The 27,135-nt window shown below is 42.4% G+C and overlaps 1 protein-coding gene across 2 annotated transcripts in view; it reads left to right on the top strand.

Annotated features, from left to right (window-relative positions):
* Window positions 1–8,140: 8,140 nt before the first annotated feature.
* STK39 (serine/threonine kinase 39) overlaps window positions 8,141–27,135 on the top strand; it is a 183,364-nt gene continuing 164,369 nt past the window's right edge. For both annotated transcript variants that reach the window (XM_060257268.1, XM_060257267.1), the window contains exon 1: window positions 8,141–8,449. In XM_060257268.1, coding sequence (XP_060113251.1) covers window positions 8,221–8,449 — 229 coding nt within the window. In that variant the 5' untranslated portion in view covers window positions 8,141–8,220. The remainder of the gene's footprint in view (window positions 8,450–27,135) is intronic.

Raw genomic sequence — 27,135 nt, 5'->3', positions numbered from 1 at the left:
GATAAGAGTCCACGCACATAACCACTCCACCAAACTGGCTCTCTTTGAGGTACTTCTGAACCCTTACTCTTTTCTATCATATACTCGGTAAATTTACATTCCTTCCCTGAACTTTTAAAAATCACAGTTCTGTAGTCTGTATAATCGAACACTGCTATTCTTGTCTACAGAGCCCTTACAGTCAGGAGGAACACTCTTAAGTTATGTTAAATGTTTCTAAAATCCTGAAGACATAAGTCTTTGTGAACAGCTGGAATGTTTCAAGGAAGAAAAAGAAGAAACTCCAAGGGCAGTGGTTAACCTGAGACAGGCCCTGTCCATTTAATAACTGCATGACAGGCAGGACTCCAACAACTCCAATTGGTAGGATTGCTGCCTGAAAATTATTTAATGACCTTTTGGTTGATTATGTGGATGGGACATTGGCCTGAGCCCGTTTGTGGGAAGAGCAGGCTAAAAATCAAATCAATCAAATCAAATCAAATCCAACATGGCTTCTATCATGGTCTTTTTAATGTTAATAGTCTACACTAGGGGTCTCCAACACGGTGCTTCGGAGAGCCCTGGCACCCACTGAAACCTTTCATGATGTCCACCAAGTGTTTTTAGAAAGCAGGCAGGGCCAGAAGGGTCTTTTGATCAGCTGGGCTTCTGACTGGCCACCGGAGATCTCACTGGCTGTGCAGAAAGTTGCTTCAGCAGTAGCTGCCACCATGGCACAAAGATCTTCACTGCATGGATGAAGGTGTATGCAAATAAGTATTTCAAACAATATGTTCGTTTCAAAAGGCATTGTGCTAAACAAGCTTCAGTCTGAAATGTTGAAGAGTCACTGTTACGCATAACTCCACTCCCTAACGTTGTGTGGTTGGTTCTGCCATTCGAGGCAGCCATTTTGTGGTTGTGCCCAAAGCCTTAAGTCAGAATGCTAACATGCCTGCAGGTTAGGATCTCTAGTCTATTCCTTAGGGCAGCCCCTCACACGCTCTCCAAGCCCTTCACGAAACAAGCCCTTCACATCTGTTTAATTTTTGCTGGTCACATAGCTGGTATATATTTTCCACAAAATATAAAACAGAAACTGCAGCTATATCAAAGCCGGAGTCAAGTGCCACCTTTAAGACCAACCAATTTTTATCTAGAACGTAAGCTTTCGTGTGCTCTTAAGCACACTTAAGAGCACACGAAAGCTTACGTTCTAAATAAAAACTGGTTGGTCTTAAAGGTGACACTTGACTCCGGCTTTGTTCAACTGCTTCAGACCAACACGACTGCTTGCTTGGATGCAGCTATATCAGAGTGCAAAACCACACAGGATGTGGGGTCAGTGATACGAAGCTAAGGTTCTATTTTGGCTACAGAAGTGAAGAAACTTTAAAAAAAATTTGTCACATATTAAAGTGGTATTTCATCTGAAAACTCTATGAAGTTGTACTCTGCCTAAAAACTCTTCCTTATAAATCCTTGACGGATTAACATGGCAATGTCAGTTTCCCCTGTCAGGTCATTAATCTTCCACAGGCTATTTTGTAGCAGGACCCTTGCTGTGTATGAACTGCTTTATTAGTAACCAGCATTCTTATTATCGTTTGTTCCCATCAGTGCACTTCAGTCTCCTGATCTCTAGAGAAAGTCTGAAGTTATTTTGACATAACCTTCAAAAATCTGTCAGCAAAAAAGAAAATGAAAACATTTGTCTTTCACTATGTATTATACATTTTTTAAAAATTAACATGCAATTGTGAACAAGTCAATAGAGGCAGACATTAAGAAATAAACACAGTTGCATGCAACCAACTTTTCTGCTGGTGAAGAAAAGAGAGGAAGAAGTTCCTTTTGAAGACCCAAAAAGCTATGTTGCAGATCATGGGGTGTGCTTGGACACAAACCATGCAAGACAAGGGCTGAAATCAGGGACATGGGAGAGACTGAACAAACAAGCTGGTTGCCTCACACCCACTGCGAGGATCTAACAAAACCATTGTGTCTATTTTAACTTTCAATAGCTTTGAGAAATGGAGGTGAAAAGTTGTGTTTCTGCCCGATAATAATAGAGTGGATCCAGCTATTCCCCAAGGAGCATCCTTCTAACTTAACTGGCTCTTCCTCCAATGGAAAACTCACTTATTTTGGAGGAACATTCCTTAGATTGGAGGAAGCCTTCAAATTTGATTTTTTAAAAAGTGGGGTATCAATAGTTTAACAACCAAACAAAAAATAAACTTTGCTCAATTGAGTGGTAGGATGGGGTAGGATCCATATAGAAACTCAGTACTATGGGAAAAGGATAGCAAAAAATTGCCATATTGAAGAACACAATTGCCAGCTCTGGAACAGAAATCTGATAATGCAAAACCAGTGGATGCTTTCATATGGCCATTGCCATTTTTCATTCAACTGGAGAAATGAAAAAAGTTGGTTTTATCCAATGACTACTTACTGTTAAGTAAGGAACTTTGCTTTGTTGGATGGATTCTTGTTCTGTCAGGTTTCCTCCACTGAAGGAAAACTCATCTCTTAGTAGTGGAATGGAATTGCTGGATCCAACCCACTGACTTTTGGGGGGCAGGGGGTGGGCAGCGATTAAGGCCATAATTCCTTAAGCAGTGGGTGAATCCCATCAGGTATAAAGCCATCAGTCAAGAAGAGATGTGGGCAAAGAACTGTAATTCTGTGAATACATGTTCATCTACCTAAAATCTCTTTCAAAAACAAAACATTTCCATGATGTACACAAAACTCATCTGTAGGGCTGATAAGAAAAACCAAGTGAACATGTTGATATAAAAATGGAAAACCTTCACTAACTTCACTGAAAAGATTACAAAAATTACATACATCTGGCCCCTTTATTCAGGACTACATTAAGGCAAAAAGCTAGGTAGAGATTTATATTCCCTTTTCCCCTAATATTATTAATAATAATAAAACGCTGTGAAAGCAACGTCACCCCAGAGTCAAAAACGAGTGGTGCTTGCATGGGGGACTACCTTTACCTTCCCCTAATATTATGGTCCTTAAAAAGGTAAAAGCAGTCCCCTGGGCAAGCATTGAGTCGTTACCGATCCATGGGGTGATGTCATATCACAACGTATTCCTGGCAGACTTTACGGGGTGGTTTGCCACTGCCTTCCCCAGTCTTGTACACTTTACCCCCAGCAAGCTGGGGACTCATTTTACCAACCTCGGAAGGATGGAAAGCTGAGTCAACCTTGAGCCGGCTACCTGAACCCAGCTTCTGCCGGTATCGAACTCATGTCATGAGCAGAGTTTGGACTACAGTACTGCAGCTTACCACTTGATATTATGGTCCTTACAAAAAGAATACATTTATTATGGTCCTTACAAAAAAAATTAATGTAAATATTTATGATATTGGTAAAGCAAATAGTTTTCCTACAACTCTGAATAATTATACAGCTTTAAAAATGGTTATTGGATTCAAAATTAAGAGTGGGATTAGAGTAGAGTCAAATATACAACAAAAAACAAGGTGAAATCCTATTAAAAATGGAACTATTCTTTTAGATGTAGTGGACATGCTTAAAGACACCCCACCCCCTTAAACTTGGTAAAACACAAAGCACTATGTAGCATAGGATTTAGCGCGTGTGCAATCCACTTTATAGCCACATGTATAATGGATAGCATTAGAAATTACTTATATGGAAAACTGCTTTTATGCATCACTAGACTATCTAAGTTTGCAGTTTTGTGCACACTCACTTAAGAGTAAATCCCACTAAACGCATCCAGGCTTATTCTGCAGTAAGCATGCACAAGGCTGAGTTGCCACAATTCAAGGATCTATCCACCTATGTTACATGTGCCCCCTTCAAAATGACTCCATATGAAAAGCCTCGCTGATCAGATTATGGTCTATCTAGTCCAACATCCTGTTTCAGGTCCATCAGTGGCTATTAGCCACAGTGTGTGTGTGTGTGTGTATATATATATATAAATTTTTTTTGGCCACTGTGTGACACAGAGTGTTGGACTGGATGGGCCACTGGCCTGATCTAACATGGCTTCTCTTATGTTCACACAGTGGCGGATGCCCTATGAAGACCTACAAACATGGCAGAGATGCTCTCCCTTCACTGTTGTGCAAGTAACTGATATGGAAAGAGACAGTGTTCTGGGTATGGAGACCGATTTCTAAGAGAAAGAAAACTGGGCTGCACCCAGCAATGTGCCAGCAAACAATAACAGGAAAAAAGAGTCAGGTGATATGTGTAAGGTAAAAGTAGCCCCCTGTGCAAGCACCAGGTGGTTACTGCCCCATGGGGTGATCACAATGTTTTCTTGGCAGACTTTTTGTTACGGGGTGGTTTGCCATTGCCTTCCCCAGGTCCCCATATACAAAGCTCCAACATGTTTTTCCACACAGGTTTCATCAGGGGGATCTATAAAAACATAATTTTACACTAAATGAAGCTAGTAAAAGGGTTCTGCTATGAATATGGAGGCCCATTCATAGCTATCATTCATTGCTGGCAATGTTAACAGAACACTCCTTTATTAAACTAATTCCCTTTTAAAACCGTCCAAACCGGCACATATCACTCTACATGTTGTAACAGTAAACATCATGAATTAAAAAGAAACTGTGTGGGGGGGGGGGGACCCTTTCTTTTGTCCGTCCCAAATCTACTTTCTTTTTGTCTATCCTACTATAAAACCCTCTTGGGACCAACCTGTCTCAGGGCCACTTTCTCCCATATGAACCTACCTATACACTCCAGTCATCCTTGGAGACCCTCTGAATCTAGACAGGTGGCAACCCAAGAAAGGGCCTTCTCAGTCACAGCAACAAAACTATGGCACTCCCTCAACAGGGAGATTTCTCTATCTCCCCCTATTGGTGTCTTTCACCGGAAGGTGAACACTTTTATTTTGGCTGTTATACCCCCGCAGTAACAATTATTGGTTCTCTTTCTAGTACTGTTTGTTCATGTGTTTTTAACTGAATTATTTTAAAATTTTTACAGTATTTTTAATTGTTTGAATGTTTTAAAGCTTTTTATTTTCATTGTCTTATGGATCCTGATCAATCATTATTACTGCTCATTATCATCGGTGGGTGTCCTGACTTCTAGCAAGACTGGAAAAAAATGTTCTATCCTCTTTCCTCATACGTTGCACCCAAATTCACAGCAGGGTTGCCATAAATAAACAAGACTATATTTAAACACAAAAGGGTCATCAGTACTAAACCATGAAAATCATGAAGGTTCTTTTTTTCATATGTGGTGGACTTGTGAAAAAGCGAAAAAGTTTTGGCAGATGATACAACAAGAAATTTTTAAAATGTTGGGATATGATTTTAAGAAAGTTGCAGAGACTTTTCTGCTGGGATTACAAATGGAAAAATTTCCAAAAGAAGATAGGGCTCTAATTTGGCATTTGCTCTCAGCTGCTAGGACATTGTATGTGCAGTTGTGGAAGCAAGAAAAAATACCAGAGAAATGGGATTGGATTGTGAAAGTTTTATCGTGGAGTGAGATGGACAAATTAACAAGAACTTTAAGAGACTATGATTTGGATGTGTTTAAAAAGGAGTGGAAGAAATTTAGAGGATACATAGAGAAAGAGTGGAATGTAAAAAGACAATGGACAATTTTTTAATATGAATATGAGAAAAGAAAGATATTGAACTTTGATTGGTTAAGGGTACCTTTATAACCGAACTTAAGTATATAACCTCGGCGGGAGTCTAGTAACAGAGGGAGGGGGGATTGGAAAATATCATATGGGTTAGAGATAGTAACGATATAATTAGATATTGTTACCATATGTTATCGATAAAATTGTTTAAACACGATCAGTACTAAAACATGTTTCTTGGTCAGACTCTCAAATATTTTTAATTTTTATCAAATTTTGAAGTGCTACAATTTCTTGGGCACACAAAAGTAAACCTTCACCACTGAGCTATATCTGAAAAGAAATGCCAGGGTCAAGCTTGAACTGCATGAAAAACTTGCACTTTGAATAACTGCACCATATCAGGCTAGATTGATCTTGTCAGATCTAGGAAGCTCAACAGGGTCAACTCTAATTAGTATTTAGATGGGAAACCACCAAGGAAGTCCATAGTTACTACACAGAGTACACGCACTAACAGTACACAATTGGACAGGCGATATAAGACCACTTCTGAATGCCTTACCTCAGAAACCCTACAAGAGTACCATAAGTTGGATGTGATGTGACTTGACGGCAAAAAGGAAACAAACAAAGCTACCAAAATGTAGCACTGCAATCCTAAATGCAATTCCACCTTTCTTCTCCCATATATTTCAGAGGATTTACCAGGGTATAACTCTGTTTAGAGCTGCATTGCTTGGGTTCCAAGCCGTTTAATAATCTTTACTACAGTACACTTAATGAATTCCAGACATGCTGACAAAGAAACTTAAAACGAGAACTGAGAATGAACCTGAAATGTACATAAAAATAACAGGCACATACAAAAGTTAATTTACAAGAAACTTAAATATTACAGAAGAAAGTGAATGCAATTTAATGTGAACTACCACTTTAAAAAAAACTTCTATTTTTAAAATTATGATTATAGTTGAGAGTAAGTTCTACCACATTCAGCGGGACTTATCTCCAAATAAACATGCCTAGGACTCAGTGGAACAGGCTTCCTCAGGAGGTGGTGGTCTCTCCTTCCTTGGAGGTTTTTAAACAGAGGCTAGATGGTCATCTGACCTGAGCATAGGGTTGCCAAACCCCAGGTGGGGGCAGGGGATCCCCTGGTTTGGAGGCCCTCCCCCCCTTCAGGGTCATCAGAAAGCGGGGGGGGGGGGGAAGGGGAGGGAAATGTCTGCTGGGAACTCTATTATTCCCTATGGAGATTTATTCCCATAGAAAATCATGGAGAATTGATCCACAGGTATCTGGGGCTCTGGGGGGGTTGTTTTTGGGGATAGAGGCACCAAAATTTCAGTATAGCATCTAGTGCCTCTCTCCAAAATACCCCCCAAGTTTCAAAACGATTGGACCAGGGGGTCCAATTCTATGAGCCCCCAAAGAAGGTGCCCCTATCCTTCATTATTTCCTATGGAAGGAAGGAATTGAAAAGGTGTGCTGTCTCTTTAAATGCGATGGCCAGAACTCCCTTTGTAGTTCAATTATGCTTCTCACAGCCTTGATCTTGGCTCCACCCCTAATGTCTCCTGGCTCCACCCCCAAAGTCCCCAGATATTTCTTGAATTGGATTTGGCAACCCTACCTGAGCAATGAAGATTCTGTGAATTTAGGGGGAGGTATTTGTGAGTTTCCTGCAATGTGGAGGGTTGGACTAGATGACCCTGGAGGTCCTTTCCAACTCTTATGATATGCAAATAGAAACTCTTGTATTCCACGCAGACGTAACAACCGACCCTTGATCCTCATCCTATATTTATAAATACTGATGTAGATTCAAAAGCCCTGACTTTACCCGTTAAGATAACCTGAAAGGAAAACTTCACTTTTCCATTTGTAAAACAAAGCAGGAGTCCAGCGAGATCTTAATGGCTAACAAAACGTATTTCACCACAAAGTGTTCCTGAGGTACAATAAACGGCCACCCCATCTAGAATTACCTTTTTGCTGTGAATACTCAGGGGCCGGTTAAAGAAGAAATCACTTGCAGATATTGAGCATGCGCCCCCGGGGTAGCCTAGGCAGTTTTTGCAAGCCTTCTGTCTAAAGCAACCCCGCGGCCTTTCTGCTTTCCGCGGCTCGTGGCACCTTGATTGACTGATTGATTGATGCTCGGAAGCAAATGCTACCGGGCGCACTGACCCCGGACTAACTGCAGCTGAACTTAGTGGGTCTCCCTCCTCGAGAGAGAGCCACCTTCTTTCCCAACACTGGCTCCACAAGCAGCACTTCCCCCCCACTCTTGCAATGCATGTGCAAAAAGCCTAATTATTCTCGTTTATTAAAGGTTAACGTGACGGGGCACGGACTCCATTGCTTGCTTGCTCGCTCGGCCGCATACAGGAGCCAGCGCGGCGCTCGGTGCTCGCTGCTGCTTCTTCTTTCAGCCTCCGCCCCTTCGGTGCGCTCCCTCCCCCGCCGTGCGCCGGCTGGCTGGCTGACTTGGCAGGCAGGCAGGATGAGAGCGAGGGAGGGAGGGAGCCGCAGATGAGGGTTAAAGGTGTCGCCGGCAGGGAACTTTGAAGAAGGTCGCCGCTTGGGCGCTCCAGCAGCACTAGGATCATGGCGGAGCAGAACGACTCGCCCGTCCATGTCCAGCAGCAGCAGCCGTCGCCGCCGCCACAACAGCAGCAGCCGCCTCCGCAGCAGCAGCAGCAACAACAGGCGCCGCCACCCCAGCAGCAGCAGCCCACGCCGGCTTCTGCACCGGCCCCGGCTCCTGCTGCACCCGCCGCCCAGGCTGTCGGCTGGCCCATTTGCAGGGACACCTATGAGCTGCAGGAGGTGATCGGTCAGTGGCGGAACGGGAGCGTCTCGTGGGTGGGTGGGAGAGACAGGCAGGCACCGGGGGGGAGACGGAGGAGGAGGAGGAGGGACGCATCGTCAGCCTGCTTTGGGGCCTACCGGCATGCCGTGTGTTTCTCAAGCCCGGAGGCTCTCATTGCGGCGGATGCGCCCGGCACTGCAGTGCCCGATGCTGCAAACTTGAGTTCCTCCTCCTCCTCCTGCTGCTGCTCTCGCAAGCGGCGGCCGCTTCTCTGCCTCCAGCACTTTTGCTTCCTCTGTTGCAGTTTGAGAGAGGAAGGTGGATGTAAGGAGGGGCGGCGGCTTTAGGTCGGCAACCAGCTCTTCGCCTGCTTGCACCTGGAGGGATGCTGCGTCAGCGCCCAAACCCCCTTGCCCCAGAGTTTCCACTTCAAAGTGTTGTGGCGTGGAACCAAAGAGCCTTCAAGTTGCCACGGCGCTTCTGGATCTTTCTGAAGTACTGCTTTTCCCAACTCTGTGCTCTTGTTGTCACCCTCCAGTGGCAAAACATCACAAACCAGTGGCCTTTCCCCCCTACACTCTCTCTTAGCGGTGCCTTTCTCATAACCCCAGCCCGTAGATCCCTTTTAGATTAGTTTTACAATCTCCAGCAAATCTCTCTGCATCGCAGTTCTGCTATGGATTTTGTCTCCCCTAACCTCCAAATCTTTTAATCCCTGCCCCACCCCTTTGCTTTATATGCCGTCAATTGCCAAAGTAGCCTTCTTTGGATGGCATCCTATTACCTGATAGCTTACTTTAAAGGGGGGGGGGAATCTTGCTATCCTTCACATCTCTCCCCCAGACCCCACAGTTTAATGTAGGGCTGTTGACACAGTCTACTGAATTAATGTATGGCGAAGTGATGTCAGAATACAAGGGGCCTAAATACTTGTTTTTCCTGTGTTGCTCTGAGGCAATAAAAGTATCGCTGAATGATAAACACAGTAGGAGGGAATCGCCCAGCTGCTGCTCCGTGTTGTGCGCAAATTAGTTTGGGACCTCGTTTGAACATAACCTGGTTTTTAAAAACCTCCAAATGTAGCAGAAATTTGAGGCTAAAAATCCAGCACTGCAGATTATTGCTGAGCTAGGCCTCATCCAGCAGCAGTTACTCCAGCTGGGGAGCATCGCCTCAGGTTCATCTTGCAGTTGTTTTAATATTGATGGCCTCCAGCTGCTGAAAGTCTGAGAAGGGCAGAATGAAAACGAGAGCTGGCCTTTCTCTGTGCTGCTTTGACCTGGGCAAAGACGTATTTTCCTAATGGTGATCACACTGAATGTATACAACTTGTCCTTATTTATTTTTTTTAAAGATAATTATTCTTGTGGAGTTTTTTAAAAAATTATTTTATCTCATTCTTATTCTTTGTCTGCCTTCCCACAGTGACAGTCAGATATCTGAAGAATGTTGTGGAAGGCATCTAAATGAGGCTGTTTTCTGCTCTGAGGGGAATCTGTCACAGATTTCTTCCTTGAAGGGAGGGTGTTCTTCAGATGAGTGTATGTACTGGCAGCTGCTGGAGCATTATCAAGCGAGAACAGGAGCAGAACACCTTGTGAAGCTGTTTGTCTGTCTGTGTTCTTTTTGTTTTAAATGTCTAATTAACAGAAGAAGTTGTTCAGAGACACCGATACATAAACATGTACTTTGAACACGAAGAGAGAGAATTCACAGGGATGCCGAGAAAATACCTTTTATTAGAACCAGTCAGTGTTCAGAATGTGGTGTAGAGGCTTCCAAGTTAAACACAACTTTTCCTCAGGCTGGATGTTAAAAATAAAAAGAGGGGGAGGGAAATATATTTCTGAGTGAGGGCATGAAATAATTCCTTGTTTCAGTCTAAAAATGGTCATGGAGAAAGCTATTGCAAACTAATCAGGTTAGACTTTCACCTTGGATAGAGGCACTCAAGTTACTATAAGGCATGCTGGGAGAGAGAAGCAAATGGAGGATTTGCTTTTGGAAGTAACCAAGACAGCTGGGTGTTGGTCTCTAACACCTGTTGGAACCTAAATGTGTCTTGTAAAGTGGAGAAGATAGGCTGTGTGGTAGAAACCAACAAACCTTTTACATTTGTCCTAGTGTAATGTGAACTGCTTCTAAGACTGAGGCTTTAATCACACTTGGGGTACAGTCACACATGTTAAATAATGCAGTTTCAATCCGTTTCAGAAACTGTTTGGAAGTGGATTTTGCTACTTCTCAAAACAAAATCCAGTTGGAAAATGCCTTGACAGTGGGTTGAAAGTGCATTATTTAGCATGTGTAACCACACCCACACTAAATAATGCATCTCCAGTCCACTTTCAGTGCACTTTCAACTGGATTTTACTGTGTGAACTAGCGAAATCCAGTTGGAAGGTGCATTGAAAGTGGATTGAAAATGCATTAGTTAGCATGTGTGATAGCAGCCTTTGTCCCTGCCTTATTTTCTCATTGATGATCCATCTAAAATTCTTATATGCCAGCTGGCCAACACAGATACAGCCAAGACTGCAGTCTTATATTCACTTGGAAGTAAACAATATGGAACACAGACTTACTCATGTACAAGTTTGGGCTGTGTGTTCTGCTGATATGAACAGGTTACTGTGGAGTAACTTTAAATTGTTTAATTAAAGTCAACAGAAATGCTGATTTAATTGAAGCTTCTTAAGAATTTTGAGATGGGGGGGAGGTTAAGTCCTTCTGAATAACATGGGAGTTACTTCTGAGTAGTTCTGTCTAGGATTTCTTCCTAGGTTTCCTATGACCATCCCAAATGGCTAGTTGTTTTGGTCTTTAGAAGCAAAATAAAACAGGATGCCAGTGGCACATTAAAGGAGAACAAAATTTATTCCAGCATATGCTTTTGGGCCTCAGAGCTCAACTGATCTCCTGATATGTACTGTAAGGTTTAAAAGTAACGTGTTCATCATATGGGGTCAGGAGGGCCCATAGCACTAGGAGGGCATCATGTAGGTGGAATGTCACCCTTTCCCCTTCTGTTTTCTTTTGGAGAGCTAGTGATGTAGTGGTGAAGTCACATAGGAACTGGACAATTTTGCCTTCAAATCCACAATTCTGATGCAAATTTCGCAGCATGGGTTTCTCTTTGTCAGCCTAACCTATCTCACAGGGTTATTAGTGTATAAAAATAGGAGGGACCAGCCTCTTCAAGGAAAACAAATGAGTAGAACCTTGTGGGGCAAGCAATCCAGATTCCATCCAGCATATATTACTGGACTGCCAGCTATATTCTAATCCCCAAAGAGAATGGTTTGGAAATCTTCCCTGTAACCTAGTGAATGGAATTGACGATCGCCGCCTACTGAAAGATAATGAAATAGAAATCACAAGGCCTGGTAGTAAACTTCTGGAGAAGTCCATTAAAATCTACGTGGGGCATGCGTCGCTATAAATTCTATTAGCTTATTGTTGTTAATCTTGGACTGTGTATTTTGTCTGTCCTCATTTCATATTATGCTTGAGTATGCCAAGAAAAGGTACGGTGATGATGAAATTAGTAGAATCTTTCACTCATGCTGCTATTGTGTGCATTAAGCGCTTTCAAGTCCCTTCCAACGTATGGCAACCCTAATCATTAGTGACTTCCAAAATGCCCTATTATGCCCTGCTCAATTCTTTCTAGCGCAGGGTCATAGCTTCATTGATTGATTCTGTCCATCTTCATGTTAGGTCTTCCTGCTGCCTTCAACTTTTCTAGCATTGTTGTCTTTTCCAGTGATTGCTGTCTTCTGATCATGTGACCAAAGTACAATCGCCTCAGTGTAGTCATTTTAATTCTAAGGAGGGTTCAGGCTTGATTTGACCAATTTCAAACCTTTAATGGCATAGCATAAAATACAGAAAAAGATTTGGATAGACAAGATAAATCAGAATTGAATTTAGGTTAAACATAAAATCAAGCACAGCCAGAGTTGTGTTGGAGAATGGTAGCCAAAAATTTTGCAACAGCACAGGTGATATCTGAATTAGTCATTCATTTGGTCTAAAACCTTCTTATTTGTCTTTTTGCGGTCCCTGGTATCCATAAATCTCTTCTCCAACATTGCATTTCAGATTAATCAATTTACTTCATGTCAGCTTTTTTCATTATGCTATTAAGCAAGGAAGAAAGACAAATATTAGAGGAGTACCCTTGTTTCCCCTTTTCTGGTTAGTAGTAGTTTAGTGTAGCTGATGGGGGAAATGGAAGTGCTCCAGCCCAGATTGGTGAGGGGTGTCCTGTAGCTGTATCCAGCCGAATATCTCTGTCATCTTGTTTTGTTGGGCCTCATTTTTCTGGTTCATTCATTTCTTGGATAGATGTGTACATTAATTGATTGTTGTAACAGTTAAAAGCATGCCAGCTTGTGACTAAATAGGGCCATTCTTCAACTTAGAAGCATAACCTAAAAGCATGCATGCTTTTTTGCATTACAGGGTTTATATTGGCTTTGTGGGAGCAATTGAAAAATTATTATTTGTATTCTTAGGCACACTGTGTGAGGATACTATGCTGAGAGCACTTATTTGAAGACTTAAGTGCCCCAAACTTTCCAGAAGCAAGGATTGGGAGTTATTAGGTTGAACACAGTTTCATCATGGGATGGAAAGTATAAATTTAAATCTTCATTGCATTATAGAATGCAGCGTGGAATCATCTTCGTATGTAAAATGCATGATGTCAAAAGCCAGGTATTATTTCCTTGGGGGGGGGGGGATGGTTTGTTTTTGCAGAAGAAAAGCCACCTTTAACTCCGTATTTGATAGAAAATAATGGATTCAGTTTTATGAATGTAGACTTTTGTCTGTATTCAATTCAGATTTTGTTTTAAATAACACCACTTTAAGGATAATGAGTTGGATCCTTCCAGCTTGTTTGCTTAATGACACCCAGTTTCCAGACTTATTACAGCCACTGCCCCCCATGTTTTTTCTGTGCAAGCCCCTTGGTCCCCATCAAAGCCTTTTTGGTAGTCAGAGACAACCGGCTCCTTCCTCTTTTACCAGTGGAACAGCTGATCAACTTCAACACACTTAGTGTAGCTTCTTTGAAAAATGCAAGCAAATCCATATTTATTCACCATGATGGATTGCTCTTACAGATAAGGAAAAGAGAAAACTAACTTTCAGTGTGCCTTGTTCAGCGTCTTGCAACATAAGGGTTTTCTTTGTGCAGAATACCTTCAACTAGAAAAAAGGGTGAGGAACCGTGCCATCCTAAGCAAAGCATACCCTTCTAAAGTCCACTGCAGAAGGGTGTAACTCTGCTTAGGAGAGCGCTGGAAGTGTGGCACAAGGAATCCTGAAGCTGTTTAAATAAATCAGACCTTGTTGATCGCTCTTCACTCAGGAGTTCTTATTATGCTTCTTTTCAACACTCCATTGAGTGCTTTGTACCATGCTGATGTTATGATAGGCGCTGGGGTTGAAAGCTTTTAAGTGGTATGATTAATCAGTTCATTAATTGCAGATCAAATGTGGATTTTTAATTGGCGCTTAATTGAAGCAGTGTCTTGTGAAAGGATGTCTGGCAGTAATGGCGTTGCCATGAACTTATCCACGTATATCTCTTCAGTAGATGTGTTTTTAAAGCATCTTCCAGCAGGCTCTTAATTTAGTACAGAAAAAAAGCATTGCTTTGAAGGAGTGCTGCAGCTAAGTAAAGGGCATTGGCCAGATAACAGCCATTTTCCTAACACACACCTGTGCGTCCCAAGTCACTTTAACAGTGTGTTACAGAAGTGATTTGTCCTGGCAAAGTAGCATGAATTTACTTTAATAATCATGAAATTCTGTTGGGAGCATGGTTGACAGATAAATGTGCAAGAAGCATGGAATTCATACAAATGTAATCCGGATAGCATATACCGTACTGGTGGTTCCCTGTGCTACTTGTGTAATGACTTATGACAATTTGCGCTGATGTTGCATTCATTTGCCATGTTGCACAATGGTTGGTGGGTATATGGCCAGACCTAGGAGATAAAACATTAGAACTAAAATATCTGTTACTTATAAGCATGCAGTTTGTATACAACATGGGCAGTTAGGGGCAACTTTAGTATTCATTCTGGGTCCATGTATTTTTCATGGGTAACCCTTTATATGAAGGTTGTGCAGCTCTACCTGTCGTTTACTGTGCTAGTGCAAATGTTGTGGCTGGGTGGTGGTGGCAGAGGAAAGGACAGAGATGAAGGAACTATCGCTGAGCTCCTAATCCTGTAAATACCTGTGTATGTTTGGTAGCTAGCAAGCAAACTTGGAAAGATTCTATAGGCTGCTCCAGCAAGCAGAATAATTGCCATATAACTGGATATGTGGGTGGGGGGGTGTCTATACATTTAATAAATAATATATATATATAAGTAAAGAGACTGTAGGCCAGTCCTTACTAAATATAAGAAGAGGCTTGCTGGATCAGACCAATGGTCCATCTTGTTCAGTATCTGGACTCACACAGTGGCCAACCTGTTCCTCTGGAGAGTTAACAATAGGGCATAGAGAGGCACAGGCCTTCCCCTCATTTTGCCTCCTGGCACTGGGTTTCAGAGGCTGACTGCCTCTGAATGTGGAGGTTTCCTTTAGTCAGCATGGCTGTTGATAGCCGCTGCTATACTTATCCTCCATTATTCTGTTTCATGGCTGTCATGTTGTGGCCATTGCTACATCCTGTGGCAGTAAATTCCATATTTCAATCACTGGGCCTCTTACCTAACAGCTTTAACAATTGCAAAAAGGGCTGTCAGTACCCAGGACTCTAGTGAATTTTGTGAGATTTTTTCAAACTTCATTTTTAGTGGTCTTCTGAAAATGTGGGGAGTCTGTATATAGTGGACTCAAACTCAAGACCATTAACCAAGCCCAGAACTGGTAAGGTTCACCCTTGAAACCTAGAAAAGAACTGCAGAAAATTCAGGTTAGTTCTTTTCAGTAGTTTCCCTTTTGAGCTGGAACAATTCCTTTTCTATGTGTTTCACTGTAGCTACTTGAAGAGTTAGTGATTTCTCCTGTGGATTAAACCATGTCTCCTAGGGAGCTGTTAATACAGTTAGCAGACTCATAGGTTACTTACAGCTTAAATAGGAGGCAACAGCTCTGCTATTTCAGGCTTTGGTTAAACACACAGCAGTGACTGGGGTGTGTGTGGGGGGGGCGGGGGAAGGAATGATTCAGCTGTCTCAGCCACCTGTGTTTAAGCTGGGGCTAGAAGATTACCTGTCAACCAATATGTATTATGAGTTGTGATACACTCCAAGCTACATGCTTGACAACTGTCATTAGAAGTACAGGCAACAGTTAGGTTTGACACACTGGCACAGGGCCAATCAATATGGGGTACAATTTGTATTTGAGGCTGATTTCAGTGAACTTTAGGATAATCACAACTAAAAAGATACTGCTATTTTATTTTCAGAAAATGGATTAAACTTGCAGTCTTTGTGTGTAGTGTGGAGGTGCTAAGGTAGGGATTGGTATGTTGGACTAGGGCAGGGGTGGCCAAACTTGCTTAATGTAAGAGCCACCTAGAATGAACGTTAAAATGTTTGAGAGCTGAAAGACATGAATGTCAGATGTTTGAGAGCCAAGAAGGAAGGAAGGCAAATAGATGGGGAGGAAAGAAGGGGGAGGTAAAAAGAAAGCAACTTTAACTTTGGCCGTTTTCCCACTGAGCTTACCTCGGAGCGACGTCCCTCTTCACCGCGCAGCGTCTGCGTGGATTTCCCACCAACTGCTCCGAGGCTGCTCCAAGGAACCAAGAAGTTCCCGACCTTTTGCGGCGCAAATGGAAACCGCTAAAAACCAGTTTACATTAGCGACGCAAAAGCCGCAACTTTACTTGGGTACTCGGAGCAGCCTCGGAGCAGTTGGTGGGAAATCCGCGCGGACGCTGCGCAGTGAAGAGGGACGTTGCTCCGAGGTAAGCTCAGTGGGAAAATGGCCTTTAAGTGCATTCTCCAAACTGCCAGTTGGCTTGGAGAAGTGATTTAAAGAGAGAAATGGCTTTTCCAAGTCGGCAGATGGGGCAATGAGGGCTTCAGGAGCCGTGCAATATGTGTGAAAGATCCACATGTGGCTCCCAGGCCACAGTTTGGCCACCCCTGGACTACAGTCTGTGTTCATGTCCTTTGGACGACCACTCACTCTGTGGATGAACTTGGGCCAGCCACCCCTCTCCCTGCCTAACCTACACAACAGGTTGTGAAGATAAAATGAGAACAAGAGAACCATGTATGCCTGTCTGAATTCTTTAGAGGAGGAGGGGGGGGAACAGATACACAGGCAAGATTGTGTTCATGAGGAAAAAGGAAGTAGTGTTGCATATATTTGAAATAGCAGGTCAAAAGGGCTTTCTTTAGGCTTTGCTGTATGCATTGCATTTTTGGCTATATGGCTTAGTTTCCTCTTCCCCTCTTCCCCAACCAGTTATGTTCATCAGTTGAGTATAGAAGATTTCTGAGGATCCCGTAGAGGATGTTTTAGGCCTTGTAATGGGGCCAGTTATATAGGGATAGAGCAAACAGCTGAAGAGCTGAGGTATGCATTTTCTCTTCAAAAATGAGATTGAGCCTTGAGCTCGATTTCTGACAGCAGTCCAAGCATTAAGCAAGTACGTCTAGGCTTGACCTGAGATAAAGCAGTACCCTCTTCGTTATGAACATGTACTGTGAATCTAGGAGTATAAAGCAGTACCTTCATTATGAACATGTACAGTTATTGAAGGCTCGTCTCTTTACGATTCTGAAGCATTTGATAAAGGTTGTGAAAAAACAATCTACAGATATTTACACATAGTGGGTTGTTGTTGTTTTTTAAAGTGCCAGGATATAAGGCTGCAGGAAGGAAGGTGGTGTGGCCTGATCTCATCATATCTCGTAAGCTAAGCAGGGTTAATACTTGGAAGGGGGACCGCCAAGGAAGATTGCAGAGGAAGGCACCTCTGCTTCTCCTTTGCCTTGAAAGCTCCTTGCTGGGGTCTCCATAAGTTGGCTGCAACTTTTGGGGAGCCTCCAGAAAAAATACTGGTACTCGGTGCTGGTGAGTACTACAAAAAACCCCTGCTTATATGTTGTCTGTCTGCTTCAGTCTGCTTTGCTCACCTAAGCTACTGATGCACAAGGGAGAGGAGAGAGAATCATGACTCCATCTACCTTTGTGCTGAGTCTTCTTTCTCCACCTAGAGGAAATGTTGCTGCGATGTCTGGGAGGGTGCAAGTATAGTTTGACACTCATTTGTTCTTTGCCCTGGGCAAAATCCTATTAAGTTTATAACTGAAACTATTTGGAGGTGGGATGATGAAAAGTGTGTGTGGTGTGTGTGTGTGAGAGCATATTAGAAGGAAAATGAACTTGAATCAGGTTTGCAGTTCAAGGTGTGACTCCAGTCTTCTGTCCCCAAGAGCTGGCAATTTGTAATATTTGACCGTGGCTTCTTTCCTCCTTTTTGGAATCTTCCAGTAATGTTCATGAGAAATCTAACTTTTGTATAGTGTAACTTTAAAAAAAATAGGATTAATGCCCTTCCGATTTCCAGGTGATGCCTTTGGATATGCAAAACACCTCCCCCCCCCTAACCCCCCCCCCCCCCCGTTCAGCAAGGCCGATACCTGCCAGTTGATAATGTGCAAAATCATGTAAAATCTTTATTTTGTTAAGAAGATATTTAGTTCATTTATACCCACATGTCTCTCCAATGGGGATCCAAAGCAGCTTGTGTTGTTCTCTCCTATTTTATTTCACAACAATTTATGAAATTGGCTGAGAGTGTGTTATCCTGCAAGCAGTCATGGCAGAATGAGAATTCAAACCTGGGTCTTCTGTATCCTAGTCTTGACACTTTAACCACTAAACCACACTGTTTCTCAAGTATTAAGTATAAAAATGCAGTATGTCTTTCTCCTGCAGGCTTTCACCAGATAACTGAAGTCTGAGGTTCCTTTCTCTTTCTGAAGACTGTGCTGCTTGTCTTGTGTGTGTCTTGGTTATTCTTACAGACTTGGTTTGTCTAGAGGAAAATAACTCCTAGGTTGAAGATGACATAAAACTCAGCATTCCCCTTCCTCATATCTCTTGAATCTCTGTGAACTGAAATGGAAGTATGCTAGCTGAAACTCTCTGCAAGGTGATTAGATCCGCTGGGCAGAAAGCCTGCTCTTAGTGTATATGCAATCGATGTATAGAAGACCAGCAGAATGTATTTAGCGGTTTATATTTTCAACCTTGACTGATTGTTGACATAACTAACATAACATCATTTGTATTTTATGTAGGCCGTTAACACTATTCCAATGTGGGTATTTAAACACCAAGCTTTTAGCTTCTGTAAATCCTGCCTCTGTTCAAGCATGAGTCTTGTTTGGTTGGAGCAGTTTTGGCTTTGCAAGGCCCAGTGCTGGACAGCGTGGCAGGATTCTTGTTCCGGACAGCTGCATTAATAACCAGCTGCAGCTCTGTTACTATTTCTATTGTTTGAGGAAGCCAGATGGGTTCTGGAATCAAGCTCTTTTATCGCTCTTGTAGTTTTCCTGTGAATTATTTCCGTTTTGCATCCAGGTGGCTGGCCTCCAGTGACCTCTCTTCTGTTGGAAGGAGCTTGGTGGTTTGTATTATCCTGCAGAATGGTAAAGAAAGACTTTACCTGGAAGGAAGTAGAAATGTGAATGTCCAGTGATATGCTAGAGGGAGGATGACTGTGACCACAGCCCTTCTGAATTTGCTTTAGCTTCCCATATGTTCACTTTGGACCGTTTTATGTAGCACTGTAGAATGTTCAAAAGAGCATCACAAATGTTCTCACTCATTCTTAGAACTACAAAGGTAGGTGACATGGTTACTCCCACATTGGAGGTGGGTGGCTTGCTAAGGGCTCTTTTTAGAAGTTTATGACAGAAGTGAAATTTGAACTTTTTAATGTCTCTCTCTTCTGCTATGCAGATCCGTGGCTCCTTGCATAGGTGAGTACCAGGCCCTAAGGCATTATCTTGAGGGTATATGTCGCAGCAAGCTTGGTAAAGCTACTCAGATCTGGGTATAATCAGTACCTGGATGAGAACCAGATACACTGTTTTGAGTTCTGCAGAAGATACGCAAATACCATACATGTTTCAGTTTGCTTTCTTCAGCAAAATGCATAGTAGCAGGGGACCATCCCATTCCATCACTGATAGCTATTTTTGTGCATTTTGCTGAGAAAAGAAATTACTTGAAATGTATATACAAGCTGAGGTCTGGTTATGTTTTGCACTTTGGTATCCATATTTCAATTTTTTAAAAAGTCACTGAGAACTCAAGAGTTATCCTGGAGGTCACTGTTAATGTAGGCAGGAGTTGCTGTTTCCGACTAATAGCTTTGAGATGACATAATTGAGGCAAATAACTTACCTCAAGGTTAAACAGTAAATCTGTAACTGGGAGATGCCGGTAGTAGTGTTAGAAAGTCAGTGATGGTGGTAGGGAAAGGCCACTGCAGAGTTGGAAGTAGAAAGTACATGTCCTTTTGCCTATGTTTGACTAGATGTTGGATATGAAGCTAAGTAACATCTGATGCTGGTCACTGTTAATGTTTGGTGTGGTCGCTTTACTGTCAGTCACTGCCAGCAGTGGCCAGAGTAGGACTTGTGGAGGTGGAAGTGTACAGGAAACAGTATTCATGTCAACAGTCTGTACTTTTCTGACCTGAAACACTGCTATCAAATCCTGTTCTGTAGGCCATCTTGCTGTGCTTCGAAACAATCAGACTGTCTCCTTGACACTTGGAATTTTTGGAAAAGGAGCAGAGAAGTGCTTAGCAGTCTTATTTGCCACTTCCTTACTGTGAGGGCTTCTTGTTTCAGTACCCCCTGTTTGGGAAGACACCTGAGTGAAGACATGAAACAGGGACTGATCAGTTAGGTGGCAGATTAATTTATGGCATCTATGGAGTTAATACAGCCATACTTTATTCTTTAGATATTTGACCTGACTTGACTGCTTAGGGTGCCCTGCATACTGAATTAATATTGGTTTTATTCTTGTTGCATGATTAATGCCAACTCGTGAATCATCTCATTAAACTAATTACATCTCAAATACTCTTTGGACAGATGCTGACTTGTGAACGTTCTGATAAGATGCAAAAGCCAGATGATTTGGGAGAAGCGTGTTTGCTGGGAAGATAGCTTACTTCAGGGGTTTTTCCAGACACTAATGAAATGGTCTCTGTCTTAGTGTGTGCTTAAATATATACCCATAGCAGTGTTCCCTCTAAGCTGTGGAGTTTTGTGAGCAAAAATTCTACTTGTGAGCCACTGGTATTAAAGTTGTGAGCTACTGCATTAAATTAGTTTGCTCTGGGACCATTATTCCTGAGCTAAGACAAAAATATGTGATCTGGAGGCTTAAAAGTGTGAGCTAGCTCACACTAACTCAACTTAGAAGGAACATTGATAGCATACACACACACAAACACGCACACTCCTAACATCCCGGCTAACAAAGACACCAAAGGTCGTGGTTTATGTATTTGCTAGTACAGCCCTGGCACAACAAACATGCCAGCTACCTGTAATGATATCTGGTTGGTATGGAGATGCAGATTCATGTGAGACATTATCTTTGGGTACCACTATGGTTGCAGAATGGAAAAGACAGATCTGAAATGTGGGACAATATCTAATGTGAAGTTCTGGTAAGCAAATTTCATTGAATGTGTGTGTGATTCAGAGGACCAAGCCGGAGTCTGTTGGCTCATGCTTTGCTGTGACTTTAGTGGAAGGCACTTTCTTTTACAATGGGGTAGCTCGTTTCCCTCATCCACCACGTGACTGCCACTATTCTGTTACTGTCTCTCTTACTAAAAGTGGGTAGTTAGGACTGCGGAGCTTGCCTGTTAAGTTTCTTGGCATCGTAAAGATCTCTGTTGGTTGATCCATGAGGAAGATTCTCTTCACCTTTTGATGGAGACGTTCTCTTTGGATGGTATCTATTCTCCCCTCTCACACCTCACCCAGCTGCGCCTCTTCCCAGCTTAAATTCTCTCACGGCTCATTCCCTGGCTGCCTTGTCGTCAAGCTATCGCACATTACCTCTTTCCACTCACAATGTGCCACATCGATTAGAAGAACAGGCAGGTGTCAGTTTGATTTTTTGCCTTGGGTACCAAAATGTGATAGCATTGTGGGGATCAACTCCCTTGACTTGGCGATATGGCATACATATAGGCCCTCTGGGAAGGAACTTTCTATGCTTGTAGTACTTGTACTGTTGCCATTGAATAGCAGTATTGTGTGAGGTATACAACAGACATACACAGGATTAAACACACTGATGTATGTACATATGATGTCAGAAGGATGTTTTGCCAATATAGTAGACATGTGTAACGACGTAGGATGTGAGGAGTCTGTAGGAGAACTTCAAATTTGTAGTTTGGAAGTCTGAGTGTTTATAACTATGCATACGTAAGAATGAGGCCTGAATAATTTTGGATCCCACAGAAAATCTCTGATGGGGCAGTTTCCATCAGGCAAACGTGACTTTTCCGCTTCCACCCTCCTGCTACATTCCGGAATGTACTTCAGATGTTTCTCTTGGGGCCACAGGATACTGCCATTAACACTATGAGGGAGAGGTCAAAGGTCTGACAAAGGAGGTGGGAATTGGTGAAAATCCCCACCCCTGTGTACAAGAAATGATTGGTGGGATCCAACCTGTAGTTTTCATCACAACTTGTTAAGCTGCTGGGTTTCAACTAGAATAAGGCTGCCTCTTATTAAGAAGCAAGGAGATTAGGCCAATAATAGTTTTTGTGTCTTACATTGGAAAAAATTGAGTGTTTTGAGATGAAGTCTTGCCTCTCTCATTCTTTTAAGTACTTGGATTTTCCTGGGGAGTGTTTAACCTTGGATACTTTTTTAGATCTCTGAATCAACAGCACTTTAATTTCTCATGGCTGCTAAAATTGTTTAGCTGCCTGTCTAAAGTTAAACTTCCAAGTATCTAGAAGATTTCAAGAGGTGGTGTTTGGAACACTGTAGTACAGTTGTTAACCTTGACCCAGTTTGATAGTTTAAATGGAATGAAAGCATGACGTCAAAGTTTACTTTGACTGCTTTACTGCGAGCTTTTAACACTGGGGTGAAAATACAGCAGTTTCAATTATCTTGGGGTGTTCATTGCTTCTCGTAACGAAAAAAGTCCCTTTTGCTTGAAAGCAATTTAGAGTCATAGGGTTGTATCCTGCAGAGAATGTTCACAGTCGGAGTGATTTTTGCTGATCCCTACGCCGCCCCCCCCCCCCCCCCCGCTTCACACACTGGAGGAGACCTACAACTCCCCTCTCACATTCCTTGGGAACAGTATTTGGGGCTGCAGTGGGCGTTGGGGAATGGCAGGAGAGTCACGCTCCATTAACACATCCTTTTCTGAGTGGAAATTACTATTAGATCTGAACCATATATAATATTTTTAGACCTCCACGTTGTTCATAGGAAGTAATTTTCCATGGCCAATGTAATGTATGAATCTGGGTATCAAAGTTTTATAAAGCAACAGTTCCTGTTCATAAGACATTAGTAACATAATTCTAATTTATTTTATTTACAAAATTTATATCTCACCTTTCTGCTCCTACAAGGGCTGCCAAAGTAGCTAAGTATTTAGAAGATAGGTGATAAAATTACATTATCAAACCATTATAATAAAAAAAATACATTATAAAGCCGTTACAATAAAAAGTATAAAGACATGCATCATTAAAACAACTTTTAAAAGAGTTTAAAAGTTCCTATGTGTAGTTATTCCAGTCAAAGCCTACAAGTGCATATGACCTTGGCTATATTTTGACTTGGTTTTAGAGCTGCCAGCCTCCAGGTTGAGCCTGGAGATCTCCCACTTTTACAGCTGATCTCCAGCTGGCAGGGATCAGCTCCCCTGGAGAAAATGACCGCTTGGAAGGGGGGACTCTATGGCATTGTACCCTGCTAAGGCCCCTCCCCTCCCCAAACCCCGCCTTCTCCCGGCTTCACCCCCAAAAGTCTCCAGGTATTTTCCTACACAGACCTGCCAACCTTACTTGGTTTCCTGGGAAGCGCAAAGGGCTCTGTGAATGGTCAGTTGGTAATAAAGGTGTGGGGAGGTGGGTCATAAGAAGCGAGGTATGTCCCTCGCTTAGAATAACCCTTTTGCTTGCACCCAGAGCATAAATTTTAAAATGTGGGCTGCTGGGTAGGTATCAGGTCTGCCTGGGAGCCATGAAGTCTGTTCTGCTCTTGTAAATTGCTCTTCAGCCTGTAGTTGGTCAGAGAGACGGGAACTTCCTACAACACTTCCTGGAGGGCATTACGAGCAGGCTGCGTTACTTCCTGTTCCGTGGTGCCTGTTGATGATGACAAGGAATACGAAGCTGTGCTGATATTTAAAAACATATTCCCTCTTCCCCATATTTTTGATGTGGACGATGTCTAGCTCTTGGGGTTAAGTGGTTTTTTTTCCCTTGGGCAATTTCTGCTCATTCAGACTTTCTCACACACAAAAAAATCCTCTGCTGTGGGCTACCTTGTATGAAATAACTTGGCGACTGAGGACTACAATGAATTCTCTACTGGAAACTGGGATGGCCTTGTTAATTAATTGAAGGAGAGAGGGTGGGCTTTTTCTTATTTACTTCGATAAACAGAGAAGGGTAAAACTTTTCATTTCTGGAAAGTTATCCCCTGCCACTTTAACTGCACACTTTATACTCTTTAAGCCATGCCGGTGAAAGAAAGGCAGGAGGTTTCTATTGGCAGTCAGCCTGGAAGGCTAATTAACCGAAGGAGGGGCTAGTGTTTTTCCAGTGCCTGTCAGGGGAATGGAGAGAGAATGACATTAGTATGAGTTTCTATAAAAGAAACATTATTTCAAGAATGTTTTCCTAATAAAACTCCTCCTCCTCGCATTTAATGGATGGACGTCACTGCAAATAAATGAGGCACAGATTTTTTTTTTAAATGCCAGTATCAGTAAACTTTATTAATGTGTATATGATACTTACTTGGCTTTCGTATCCTTTTGGCATATCATTTTATTCAGCACTTATTTTGAAGTTGCTCATGTACCTAGCTGCTCATTTCTAAATGCCTGATGGGTTGAATTTTGATGATTTCCCCCTTCTCCCTGGGATGATGCATCAAACTTTGCTAGCATTTGCTGCGACTTGGCAACAGGGAATCGATTGTCTTGAAGAACTAGATCTTCGTGATGTACTGAAGTGATGAAAATTGGGAAGTGGCTAAGAGGTCCTAAACCTCTGGGGGAAGAGAAATACTTCTATATGCTGGGAGTTTGAGGTAGTGAAGTGTTGTGAACTGACAAACCCCATGGAAACAAGGTTTTTATGTTTATGTTGTAGACTGCTCTGAGGAACTTCCAACAGTGCCAAAACTGAAATCTGTTACCTAGTAAATGCAGTAATTACCTGCCCCCCCCCAAAAAAAACCCCTTGAGGTGGTTAATAACCCAAAACAGACTTGTACAAAATAGCTGCTTTTAAATGTGACCAGGGCTCTTTTGGTAGAAAAAGCCCAGCAGGAACTCATTTGCATATTAGACCATACCCCCTGATGCCACCATTGTTTCACATAGGGCTTTTTTCTAGAAAAAGCCCAGCAGGAATTCATTTGCATGTTGGGCCACACCCCCTAATGCCAAGCCAACTGGAACTGCGTTCCTGTGCATTCCTGCTCAAAAAAAGCCCTGAATGTGGCTATGCAAAAACAGCCTTGATAGTTGTATATTCTCCCCATTAGGCTATCAAGGATAATCCCTATCATGAAATGCTTCCTGTCACAAACACCCTCTTGGTCTTCTGGGGTGATGGAAGAATACCTGGAGGCAGGGCCTGATGTGAATATGCTAGCAAAGTTTGATATAGAGGAATGGTATATAGAGAGTGAAAGAAAGGAGGTAAAGGCCAAGAGAAAAAAGATGTCAGACTTTGCCCCATATGAACAACCAAGTCGGCTGCTCTTAAACAGCAAAGATTAAGCAAAATTGACTGTTTTCCAATAAGAAATGTGATTTGGGAAAAAGTGCAGAATTCAGTGGCTGTGTGATAACTCTGTAGGAGAAATAAAATGGAGGGATTGGCATTCATTGACCTTGTTGTAAGAATGACACCCCCCCCCCCCCCATCAGTCCCATCTACCACTGACAACTCTAGTGGATATAAAACTCCAAGTCAGTGATTCTTTACAGAGGTCATGTGACTTATCCTGGGAGAAATAATCTACAAATCTTGGGGAGCATTCAGAATTAAGAGGGCATTTGGGGTTTCAGGCAGTCCCTTTTCCCCACTTTCAGTAGCTTTTGACAGCCAGTGGGGAAAAAAAGATTTGTTTTATAAAGCTCGTCCTGCCTTGAAGATAAAACCTCAGATTCCTTCTCTGTCTACATGGTTCTCAATGATCTCATTCCTGAGATCTGTGTTTTATAGGCATACATCATAAATCTGCCTGTATAAATAGGGTTGCCTTATTTGACCTCTGAGCGCTTGTTTTCATGTCCTAATTTCTTTGTTTGGGTGGTAATTCAGTGATAACGTTGCATTGTGGTGAGGAGTAGTGGATTAAAGATTAAAAACCACTGCTAATGAACTGGCTGGAACAGAAGCAGACCAGCATGGTTTGTAAAATTTTATAAGACAAAATTCTGTATTTACAAATTGCACATTGAATTGTGGCATCATTCTAGCGTTCTCCTATTTTGGTTGAGAATTGTAGAGTATGTCCGGGAGGGGAAATATCTAATGTACAGGTTTCCAAAGGTTTGATGCTTTAGAAGTGGCAACAGATTCTTAGTTGAGGCTTGCTTATCTGAGCTGATACCCCATTTCTCCAGAAATGGTGGAGGAGTTTTATGATGCCTCACTTACTTCATCAGTGACTTTTCCTGAGTCATTCTCAGGTCACGTTTTTCTTTGTGGAACTGCAAACTGCAATGCCAGAGGGAGCAAGAGAGAGCCCTGTTATTGTTAATGTATCTAGTTATCTTTCATCCTCGGATGAGTCATTTGATCTTGCTTGGGGGCGGTAGGTTACCCTCTGCTAATTTTTATCTTCTGATTCACCTCCTTATTGTATAAAAATGTCAGGTAGTTATCGCATGATCTTTTTGCCTCATGGGAACTGCTGCTTGTTAAGGGTTCTCAGTTGCATGGACAGAGTCAACACAATTATGGAGGATAGGTCCAGGGCATTTTTTGTAGCAGGAACTCCTTTGCATATTAGGCTACACACCCATGATGTAGTCAATCCTCCAAGAGCTTACAGGGCTCTTAGTACAGGGCCTATTGTAAGCCCCAGGAGGATTGGCTACATCAGGGGTTTGTGGCCTAATATGCAAAGGAGTTCCTGCTACAAAAAAAGCCCTGGAGAGTCCATCAGTGTATAGTAGCCATAGTGACTGCAGGAACCCTGCACATTCAGAGGCAGTCTGCCTCTGAATCCCAGGGCCAAGAGGCAACATCAGGAGAAGGTCTCAGGTTCTATGCCCTATTGTTGGCCCTCCAGAGGAACTGGTTGGACACTGTGTGAGGTAGGGTGCTGGACTAGATGGAGCACTGGTTTGATCCAGCAGGGCTCCTCTTATATAATGTGTACTCTATGTCCATGTTCAATTCAACATACATAGATGAATGGGCAAGACTTGGAGAAATGATCTTATCT

The sequence above is a fragment of the Heteronotia binoei genome, chromosome 16 (genome assembly GCF_032191835.1).
Source record: "Heteronotia binoei isolate CCM8104 ecotype False Entrance Well chromosome 16, APGP_CSIRO_Hbin_v1, whole genome shotgun sequence".
NCBI lineage: Eukaryota > Metazoa > Chordata > Lepidosauria > Squamata > Gekkonidae > Heteronotia > Heteronotia binoei.
Note: the sequence above shows the minus strand (reverse complement) of the source record. Positions and strands in the feature narration are given on the sequence as shown.